We start from the raw sequence: 11,310 nt of genomic DNA, 5'->3' as shown, positions 1-11,310 counted from the left end.
GTGCTCTACTACTTGAGCCACAGTGCCACTTCTGGCTTTTTTCTTTTTGCTTATGTGGTGCTGAGGAATCGAACCCAGGGCCTCATGCTTGCAAGGCAAGCACTCTACCACTGAACCACCTTCCCAGCCCTTCAAGGGCAGTCTTTAAACCTCAGTCATCCAGGTCTCACCTTCATTAGTCTTTTTCTGATCAAGGCTAGCACTCTACCACCTGAGCTACAGATTCACTTCTAGCTTTTTGGTGGCTAATTGCAGATAAGATTTTCACAGACTTTTTTGCCTGGGTTGGCTTTATACTACAATCCTCAGATTTTAGCCTTGTAAGTAGCTAGGATTGCAGGTATGAGCCTGTAATATGCCACTGGCACCTAGCTGGCATATTAATTTTTTTCCTCTCTCTCTCTAAATAAATCATAACCTCTAAGTAGGCTATAACTTCTTGGAAGGGAAGGTCAACTTCTTTTTTTTTGTCAACCTCTTTTCTATTTTATTTTACTCTCTCTCTCTCTCTCTTTCTGTGTGTATGTGTGTGTGTGTGTGAGAGAGAGAGAGAGAGAGAGAGAGAGAGAGTCAGTCCTGAGCCTTGAACTTGGTCCTGGGCACTGTCCCTGAGCTTTTTTGTTCAAGGCTAGCACTCTACCATTTAAGACATACCACCACTTCCAGGTTTTTGCTGCTCAATTGAAGGTAAGTATCCCATGGAATTTTCTATCTGAGCTGGCAGCCTGCTGAGTAGTTAGGATTGTAGATGGGAGCTATAGGAACACATCAAGGATGGATTTATTTTTCCTGGTGATTTCAGATGTTCAGTCAGTGTTTTGAAAGATTTCCCTATAATTTCTAACTTCATCTTCACAATATCTCTAGGTGTAAAGTATTCCTATTTCCACTGGACAGAGGAGAAAACTGAGGCTTGAAGAAACTGCCTCAGGTCACAGAGGTCTAATAAACATGGGAAATCTGGCTACAGCCTCTGCACGTCTGTGAAAAGTACTCATGATTAAGGAAATAACTTTGAAAGTGACTAGTAGAGAGATTATTTTCTCTTCTACTGTGGTCTTTGACTCAAAGAATTTCTCTCGTTTCCCTTACCCTTTATGGTTGCATGAGTAGTTCTACACTTGTTTCTGATATCAAGACATGGAGCTCACAGAATCATAGTCTTTTTTCCATATCTATAGGCCAGTATTGCTGGGGACGTTGAGGAGAATCAGGTTTTCTGGGAAAGGCTTAGAAAAGCAAGCATTTTCAAGGCAGGGAGTTGCGAGGTAGAGAGCTCGGCTTTGTTCAGCACCAAGGACAGAGCTAAGGGCGTCCTCAGGACCATGGACAGGGCAGCTGGTTGTGCTGGCTAGGAAAACCCAGCAGGTTTGGAGGAGGGCTGATCAAGGGAAGCCTGAGCACTCTAAAACTTCTTTCTTTGCCTCAGCCCAACTGCAACCACCTGCTCCTGAGTCTTAGGAAGGAGAGAGTTTCAAGAAGCAAGTACATTTTAACGGGAGAGGATTATGTCAATAAAATTTCTTTAGGTGATCTAGTTGGAGAACTCCAGAAACATCTAAATTATTACAGTCCCCAGCGGAGAACAGGGCACTGCTGAGGATATTTGTTAATGATATGTATCTTTTAGACTGAATGGCAAAAGAACCATCATAGCCCTTTCTACTCTCCCCTCCAAGACCTCTCTACCATTTCTTGCACTCAAGATTTAGCCTCATGCAGAGCCATAGGTAGGAAAGAAGGAAATAATTTGCCCATAGTCTCTGTCTCTCCTTCCTTACCCTCCCACTTAACTCTTTTATCTTTCTTAAATACACACACACACACACACGCCCACCCCCACGCACACACAACTGCAGCGTGAGAACCAGAGAACTTCAGCACACTTGTGAAGAAGGGGGAATTGTGAGCTTGCAAGTCGACGCCCCCAAAAGCAGGCTCTGTCCCTTTAAATGGGTTGTAGCCGTGGGGGAGGGGAGCTGGCCGGAGCTGGCATTGTCCAGTTTGAACTGAGCACCGGAAGTGAAGGGGCAGGGCCAGGGCCGTGCACTGAGCCCCGGGCCATTGTCCATCTCCAGCCCGGGCCCTCGCTGCCCCCTTCGGCCCACCCTCTTTATCTCCTAGGAGGGAGGCTATCTCTTCTAAGGAGGAGCCTTCCCGGCCCCAGCTCTCCACCCACCCCTCCGCGGGGAGGGCAGCCCTGGGCTCGGGGGTCCCGCGACCTGGAGGGTCTGGGAGCTGCGGGCGGGGCGGGCGTCCCCGACGAAGGGCCTCCGCGCCCCGGCTCTGGCCGGCCTTCCCGGCCGGTGGACGGGACGGGCGGGCTGGGGGCCGGTCGGGTACGGAGCGGGGGAGGGAGGACCCCGGTCTCCATCCCTCCATCCCCGGCTCCCCTCCCGCTCTCCCAGGGCGCCCTACCTGGGGCCCACTTGAAACACACTTGGGAGGGGAAGGAGGGCTTTCTCCGCGGCCCTCGGGGGAGGCCGCGGGGAACTCTGGAGTCGGGAACTCTGGGAGGTCGAGACCTTTGTGCCGGCGGACGTGGAGGGGGCGAGCGCCTTGATCGACAGCGGTCGGTCATCCCTTCCCTTCGGGGTCCCCAGCCCCGGCCCGGCTCCCCGATCGCGGACGCACGGGGGTGGGGGGGCGGCGAGAGCGGGTCAGCGCGGAGCCGCGGGTCAGCGCCGAGGCTCGGGGGGAGGGGAGGGGCGCGCGGGGAGGGGGAGGGCTCATCCATTTCTCCCTTGACAGGTGGTTTGTGTTTCTGATTGGCCAGCGCCACCAGCCTTACACCTCCCTCCCCCAACTCTCTGGAATGTATAATTATCTGCGCGGGGGGCGGGGGGCGGTGTGGGAGTGTGTGGTGTGTGGGACAGTCACGTGGTTATCAAACTACACCCCCCCTCACCTTCCCTACCTGTACCAGCTTTGGGGGACCCCCCACGCGCCCCCACCACGCTGAGTCCTTAAAAGTGTTAAGATCCCAAATTCTGGGGTACCCGCGACTCGCACGGGCAGATGACTCCCCAACTCCAGACGTGCGGCTGCGGAGCGGGTGTCAAACCTCCGGGTCTGCGAAGGGAACCCCAGAGGTGTCAGGGAGCCGGGCGGTGGGGGAGGGCCGCGCCCGGGCGGGGGGGGGGAGGGAGGAGAAGGGCGAGGGAGGGGAGGGCGGGGAGGGGAGGGGGCTGCCCGCGGGGGGCTGGGTCATTGTCTTTTAGAATTTGGGAGCCTTTGAAAAGCCGTGGGCCCTCCCACCGCTATTGTGCGGGGGAAGATGTAGCCGCCTCTTCCCCGAACCTCCCCTTTGCCTCCGGACTTCTCTGGGGCCAGCAGCCGCCCGACCAGGGGCCCGGGGCCGCGGGCTCAGCCGACGACCATGGGCTCGGTGTCCAACCAGCAGTTTGCAGGTTCGAACTCGGGACTTCGCGGGGACACCTTCAGGGTGCCGGCGCCCGGGAGCCACGTCGAAGGGAGGTGGGGGAATAGTGTCTCCCCCACCCCCAGGCTTGGGGCGCACGCAGGACCCCCCCTCTCCCTCCCCTAGACAGCGCGGCCTCCGGCCCGGCCACGGGGCCATCTCCGGAGCCGGGGACCCCGGCGTCCCGGCGGCGAGCGCGCCTCGCCCGTGGGGGCGGAGGGAGGGCGGAGGAGGGGCCTGTCGGCCCGGGTGTCCCCGGCAGCGTGCCGTTGGGTAGACGGGCAAAACTTTCGGGGCACCCTTGGCTTCGGTGTGAGCTCGGGGAGCGCGGGAGGCAGCCGGGACAGGTTTCTCGGAGCCAGCTGCCGGGGACCTGCCCGCCCATCCCGGTTGTCGACGGGCTGGGAGGTGGGGGGTCCCCTGACCCCCGCCCCCCCCCCGCTCACCGCTCGGCCCTGTCTCCAGGTGGCTGCGCCAAGGCGGCGGAGAAGGCGCCCGAGGAGGCGCCGGCGGACGCCGCTCGGGCGGCCGAGGAGCCGCAGCTGCTGCACGGGGCCGGCATCTGTAAGTGGTTCAACGTGCGCATGGGGTTCGGCTTCCTGTCCATGACCGCCCGCGCCGGGGTCGCGCTCGACCCCCCGGTGGACGTCTTTGTGCACCAGGTGAGACTGGTAACTTCGCGGCGGAAAGGGGAGGACTGGGGGCCGCGGACGCAGGACACGGACGGAAGCAGATCCAGGACTCTTGGAATTATGCACCTCTTAATCTTTGCCTGGGCACCCCAACTTGGGAGTCTCCCCGCTGGGGGGATCCCCTCCCCCCGGTTTTGAAGACAACACTGGGGGCAGTGGAGGAACGCTGACGGTCAGCACCCCCAGCCCCCTTCCGGGAACCCCCCTAGCATACCACGTGTCTGTTACCTCCTTCCCCTGGGAAGGGAGCAGGGGGCAGGGAGGTGACCCCATGTGGCAGAAACTAAGGTTGTATTGTGCTTGTCGGTGGGGGGAGGGCGCGCAGGCCGACCGGGAAGCACATGCCGGGCCTGCGCCCTGCGCCGAGCGCCCGGTGCCTTCACGTCTGAATGGAGCTCAGAGAGGGCACTGGCATCCCCGCCCCGGGGCGCGAGGCCCCGCGGTGTCCGGGGTTCCGTGCAAACCCCATTCAGGTGGTCACCCAGAAGTTACACCCTGGGATCGCAGGGGGTGGGGTTCTGTGCGGGCGCTTGGGCTCGTAGAGGGTGGGTCGCAGCGAAGGAGCAGGGGGTTAGCATGGTTGTTGGCAGGACTTGTCCTGCCAGGAAGGAAAACGGTTAGGGGGCCCAGGCGTGAACGTCGCCGGCTCAAGTCAGTCTAGGAGGGATCTGGGTGGATACAACCCCAAGTTCTCAGTTAAAGCAGGGCGGCTCAATGGGGGGTGAAATTCAGTGTCGCGGGGCAGGGGGTGGAGGAAGGATGGCCTCTGGACCTATTCTCCACAGCTTGGCGTTTATGGCCCCTGAATGCCATTGATTGCTGTCCTAACCTTCCTAGCCTCAAACAAGGAGCCCAGAGCCAGCCTTCTCCCTCCTCCCAGCCTGCCCCTTTCCTCAACATCCTGCAGGGATGACCGTGGTAGGGCCGGAGTTGAAAGGAAGTTGCTGCAAGTTCCCTTCCCCGCGAGGTGGTTTAGGGCTGTTGTGGGAAAGAAGAAATTGCTAATCGCATGCCCTTTAGGTTGACACCCAGGCCTGGCCGGGCAGGGAGGGGTTACTTCGGGGAGGTTGGCCTTAGGAGCAGTGGGGGGAGGGGAAAGGAGGATGTGGGGATTAAGGGTTGGAGCCTGAGGGATGGCATTCGGGAGGGGGAGGGGGAGGGAAGGGAGGTGTGGAGTGGACTGGTTAGAAGCTTCTGGGAAGTCTTGAGAACAGTCCTCAGGGAGGAGGGGAAACTAAGGAGATCCGGACCTGCTGGTTACTGTGGCCTCCTTGGGGGTCTCTGGCCTAAAGGACCTGCAGCACAGTGCTTTACCCAGCTACCCCTTTTGCAGTGCCCCTCCCCCCCAGTTCTATTCCTCTCCTGCCAGACTGCTGGTTTCTGGCTGATGGCCTTGCCCCCCCTTCATTTACATATGTGAATGATAACCCACAGGAAGTAATTGTGAGGGAAAGAAGGGAATTGGGGTCTTTAGATCTATTAAATCACTTTATTACAGGAACCTACTTTGAATAGCTCTCCTCAGCGGGAGGTTAAGGGGTAGGGGAGTGGGAGCAGAGTCTCCCCCATTCTCTCACTTATCTGATAACAAAGACATTAAAATATTTTCTGGTCTGGGGATGACTGGGCCAACGTCCCCAAATTGGGAGTTCTGAAATAAAAAATTTCAGATCCAATGCTTTGGATCTCTCCTCCAAATACTGCTAAGGAGGGAGAGGCTGAGGGTCTGTGTGGTTTCTGAGGTTTTTTTCTGAGCAAGTGGTGGTGGTGGAGGTGGAGAGTCCAGAGGAATCGGGTAACTTGGTATTGCATTGGAAGAAAGCAGGAACCTTCTGGAATGCCAGGGACCAATAACATTTAGTGAGCTGAGATTAGGAAGAATTTTTCATGGTTAGGAGCTTGGCTTGAGTGGTATTGAGCATTTGTCTAGCAAGCCCAAGGCCCTGGGTTCAAATCCTAGTACCATGAGAAAAACAAAACCTAGGAACTTCTCTCTCAAGATTAGTTAATGAGGAGTCTATGTACACTTAGGTTGAAATTCCTCTGGGAATCTAGTGATGAGATAAATTTGTAGGTACAGAACAATCCCTAAGAATTGTTTAATTTTAGTGGGGAGTTAAGAGTAAGAAATGCCAAACAACTCATTATTCAGCTACAGCGGGTGGGCACTCAGGAGGTCAGTGTGATGGGGTGTTGGGAAGGATAATTTGCCAGGGCAGGGGATGAGGAGTCCCTTCCAAAATTGGCTTGTTAGATTTCCCAATACCTTATTAACTACTGTTATTCATTCTCCTCCCTAGGAGTTAGGTGGGAGAAAAAAACTCATCCTTAGTTTCCATGCCACAAGAAAAATGCCTACAGACTAGAGAGAGAGAGAGTGTGTGTGTATGTGTGTACGCATGCAAATACTGAGGCTTCAACTCAAGAACTCAAGATGCTGTTCCACTCAAGGCTGGCACTCTACCACTTAAGCCACAGAGTCATTTCCTGTGGGTAGGAGTAGGGGTAGGGTGTGTTTAGTTAATTGGAGATGAGTGTTTCCTGGTTTCATAGGGCTTTTCTGTCCTGGTTGGCTTTGAACCATGATCCTTAGATCTCAGCTTCCTGAATAGCTAGCATAACAGGCTTCAGCCACCCACCCCATTACTGGCTTTTAGCCCCAGTTTTTTGTTTTTGTTTTGTTTTTGGGTCCGGTCGTGGGGCCTGAACTCTGGGCCTGCGTGCTGTCCCTCAGCTCTTCAGCTCAAGGCTAGCGCTCTACCACTTGAGCCACAGTGCCACTTCCGGCTTTTTTTTCTTTTTGCTTATGTGGTGCTGAGGAATGGAACCCAGGGCCTCAGGCATGCAAGGCAAGCGCTCTACCACTGAGCCACTTTCCCAGCCCTTTGCCCCAGTTTTTAAGCTGAAGAAATTTCTATTCGAGTTATGATTTTAAGGCAAGCTCTTAAATCTGGGTTTCTCAACATTGGCACAATTGACAATTTTGAGAAGGTTAAAATAAAATTCCCTTGATCTTGGGACTGTCTGTAGAAAACACTACTCAGAAGGCTGAGATCTGAGGATTGAGGTTCAGAGCCTGCTCAGGCAGGAAAGCCAGTGAGACTCTTATCTCCAATAAACCATCAGAAAACTAGAAGTGGCTCAAGTGGTAGAGCCCTTGCCTTGGGCTGAAGAGCTGAGGGACAGCACCTAGGCCCAGAGTTCAAGCCCCGTGACTGGACCACCTCCCCCCACCCCCCGCAAAAAAAAAAAAAGAATAGAACAGTATTTCTGGCCTGCACTCCTAGTAGAAAACCGGTTACATCCTTCAGTTGTGAAACACTAAGTGAATGTAGACATTGCCAAGTGTCCCCTGGGAAGCAGAATCACCGCCCCCCCCCAGTTGTCCAGTTGAGAAAGTTACACAAGTAAACCAGAGCAAAACAGCTACACTGTCCTCTATACTCTTCATTATTCACCAAAAATGCTAAAATCGCAATGACCATGGGTTGAGCTTAAGTGTTTTGCTGCATGTGGTTTCAAATCCAGACTGCCAACATTGATAGAGATTTGGGAGTTGGAAAACTTTCTTCATAGTTGCTTAAAACCTATGTATGTTGACATTGAATTTCTGGCTAAAGTGGTCTGTTAAAAGGCTTGGCAGCAAAAAAGAAAAGCACATGGTTGGTCAGATCACTAAGTTGGGTTTGGAAATAGACTTTTGATGGTCGGGTGGGGAGAAATAATAGGATCTTTCTTGCCTGGTTCATAGCACTGTGCCTGACTACTCACTCATGTATAGTTGTTGATATCATTTTCTTTTTCTTTTTTGTGGGGGAGGGTCAATTGTGGGGCTTGAACTCTGGGCCCGGGCACTGTCCTTCAGCCCAAGGCTAATGATCTCGCTTGAGCCACAGTGCCAGTTCACGTTTTTGTGGTTTTATTGGAGTTGAGAGTCTCTCAGACTTTCCTGCCCAGGCTGGCTTTGAACTGTGATCCTCAAATCTCAGCCTCCTGAGTAGCTAGGATTACAGGCATGAGCCACTGCTACCTGGCTGATGTCATTTTCTTGTATGATTTTAGCAAATGTGTAAGCCCTATAAGGAGGGAAACACCTGCCTGGGTCATTTGCTAGAATCTACTTAGGCTAACTGAACACAAATGGAAATCAGCGAGCTGAATATGAAAAAGGAAGGGCATCTTTATTTAGCACCTGGTAAATCAGGAATATACTGACTCATTTAGCAGAGGTCTTCCTCCAGAGGGAAAAGATTGGAGATAGAAAGAGGTGTAAATTGATAGTTGCATTCTTTCTAGTCTGGTTAGATAAAAACATGATCCTCTGAACAGTTGTAGAGTGCACGAATCACAGTTCTGAGCCCAAGAGAATTCTCTTGTTGATGAACTGGAAGCTGCGAGTTTATTGGTTTTTATTAATTATTCTCGTTCTCTTTTTTTTTTGGTAGTCCTAGCGCTCAACCTCAGTACATCATACATCCATACATCATCCAGCTCTTCATTCCCATACAAATGGGAAAAGGCAAAATAAATGGATTTTTCAGAAAGTTGGCTCGCCCACTTGCTTTTTGAGTGTCATAGGCTCTTCTGGGAATCCTTCTGTTTTTGCAGAGACATGCTTTCTCTGGATAGTGTCTCCAGTAGAGAGGCTGGGTCACCATTGGAAGCAAAGCTTCCAATATGGGAAGCTTGCACCCGTGGGTGACACTACTGACTGTCCAAAGAGGTTTTTCTAGTAACTTGGACAAGGGTGCTGTTGTTACTCAGACATTGCTAATTAATCACATTCTCCACTTTGCTAGAATGTTTCCCCCCCTTTGAAACTGCCCTAGGTAAAAAGAAAAACAATTAAAAAAAACCCACACCTCCCTTTATCCTGCAGATGTGCAGAATGACTTGGTAGCTCCTACCTGGAAGATACCAGGAGTTGCAAAGAGAAAATTTCCATGAAGTTTACATATATTTATATATAAATATTTTCCTTCTTTGGGCTTGAACTCAGGGCCTGGGTGCTGTCCCTGAGCCTCTGTGCTCAAGGCTAACACTGCCATTTGAGCCACAGTGCCACTTCCAGCTTTTTCTCAGTAGTTTTAAGTTTCATTTCAGGATTTATTTTAGTATAAGAAGGTAAAACTAAGCCTGGCGCTGGTGGCTCTTGCCGGTAATCCAGCGTGAGATCTGAGGCTGAGATCTGAGGATCATGGTTCAAAGCCAGCTCCAGCAGGAAAGTCCGTGAGACTCTTATCTCTAATAAACCACTAGAAAACCGGAAGTGGCGCTGTGGCTCAAGTGTTAGAGCACTCACTAAAAAATAGAACCATTTCCTGATCTTCCTGCAAGAAATGACAGCACAAATATGTAAGCCCTGTAAAGATCTAAGAACCGGGTGTCGGTGGCTCGTCCCTGTAGTCCTAGCTACTACCCAAGGAGGCTGAGATCTGAGGATCCTGGTTCAAAGCCAGCCAGAGTAGGCTCTTATCTCCAATTAGCCATCAGAGACCCAGAAGTGGTGGTGCAGCTCACAAAGTAGTATAGTAGAACATTGGTAAAAAAGACTAAAAGGAGTTTGTTTGTACAGAGTTTTTGTTGTTGTTGTTGTTTTAACATGATCTCAAGTTGGAGTTAATTGAAATGGGAAACCTGTGTCCAAGAAGGGTAATGGCCTTGTGCAAGGCAGTGCGTGGGAGCAATGATGTGTCAAATGACCACCTTAGGAACTATGGAGAGAAATCTAGAAATCCAAGTGACTGTATGAGTTCCACAGTCAGAACTCCTCAGTCCCTGCTGGTCCTAGGCTCTCTCTGGTTTGCCTTCTGCGCACAGGCTGATGGATAGCGCCATCTGGTGGGAAATTTCAGTCAGAAGCCTTGGATCTGGTTCTCCGTGAGCAGAGGTGGTATAGATGATGGATTGTGTATATGTCTGCCTGCAGCTTTTGATTCTGGACATTTCCTGGGGCCTGTGCAACATGAAATAAAGTTCTGGGTGAACCTACCTTGGGTAATGAAGCTCAGAGCTCTGATTAAAGTTATTTTGTTGCATTTTTATTTCCATTATATTGGGCCATGCTGGCTAGTAGAGTGAGGCTAGGGTGTTCTGTTAACACCTCACAAGTCAGAAATGACACTTTGTGAGTTATAGCATGCAAAATGTCGAGAACATTACTCTGCTTGTAGCAAAAAAATAAGAAACTAGTTATTTTGGATAGCCGAGAACTTAGTATACTCAACAACTGTTGTGCCCTGGGAGAGCTCAGGGACAGTGTTTGGGCCCAGCGTTCAAGCCCCATGACTGACAAAAACAAACAAGGGAGCTCTGGGTGATGGAGAAGAGCTGGAAAACTCTCCAGTGAGATAGCCAGTATCTTGAAATTCTGTCTCTCCCTGGGTATGGGTGGCCCTCATGCCTGTAATCATTAGCTACACGGGAGGTTAAGATATAAGGATACTGGTTCAAAGCCAGCTTAGAGACTTATTTTCATTAAACAAGCACAAAGCTCTTAGAAGTAGAGTTGTGGCTTAAGTGATAGTTTTGTGGGGGGGTTGTTTTTTTGGGGGGGTCCGGTCGTGTGGCCTGAACTCTGGGCCTGGGCGCTGTCCCCTCACCTCTTCAGTTCAAGGCTAGCACTCTATACCACTTGATTTTTTGGGGGGGGGTCCGGTCGTGGGGCCTGAACTCCACCTGGGCGCTGTCCCTCAGCTCTTCAGTTCAAGGCTAGCGCTCTACCACTTGGCCACAGCGCCACTTCTGGCTTTTTTTCTTTTTGCTTATGTGGTGCTGAGGAATCGAACCCAGGGCTTCAGGCATGCAAGGCAAACCCTCTACCACTGAGCCACCTTCCCAGCCCTTAAGTGATACAGTTTTGAGCAGAGAAAGTAAGCAAGAGAGCTTGAGGCCCTGAGTCCAAACTTTGTAACATCACAGAAAGAAAAAATTCTGACTGTTACTACCAGTCCACTAGATAGAAGCCAGGAGACTACAGTGAACTGTGTTAGAGCTGGAAGAGACCCGATTGTCATGAAGCTTGACAAATGATTGAAAGAAGTAGATTTCTTAAATGACCGTTTCTTAAGGTCCATTCTTTCTCTTAAGCTTAGGAAGTTAGTTTAGTACTGAAGCAGAGTTCTGCCAGGCATCAAGAAAAGGAAATGCTCTGCCTGTTTTATATATATATATATTTTTTTTTTTTTTTTTTTTTTT

At 51.5% G+C, this 11,310-nt stretch overlaps 1 protein-coding gene across 1 annotated transcript in view; it reads left to right on the top strand.

Moving 5' to 3' along the window:
• The first annotated feature begins 3,379 nt into the window (after window positions 1-3,379).
• Lin28a (lin-28 homolog A (C. elegans)) overlaps window positions 3,380-11,310 on the top strand; it is a 15,885-nt gene continuing 7,954 nt past the window's right edge. Inside the window, exons 1-2 of the mRNA XM_013033774.1 lie at window positions 3,380-3,410; window positions 3,887-4,083. Of these exons, the coding sequence (XP_012889228.1) occupies window positions 3,380-3,410; window positions 3,887-4,083 (228 nt within the window). The remainder of the gene's footprint in view (window positions 3,411-3,886; window positions 4,084-11,310) is intronic.

Source organism: Dipodomys ordii, unplaced genomic scaffold (genome assembly GCF_000151885.1).
Source record: "Dipodomys ordii isolate 6190 unplaced genomic scaffold, Dord_2.0 Scaffold6, whole genome shotgun sequence".
NCBI classification, from domain to species: Eukaryota; Metazoa; Chordata; class Mammalia; order Rodentia; family Heteromyidae; genus Dipodomys; species Dipodomys ordii.
The sequence above is the reverse complement of the archived record's forward strand: the minus strand, read 5'-3'. Positions and strand labels throughout refer to the sequence as shown.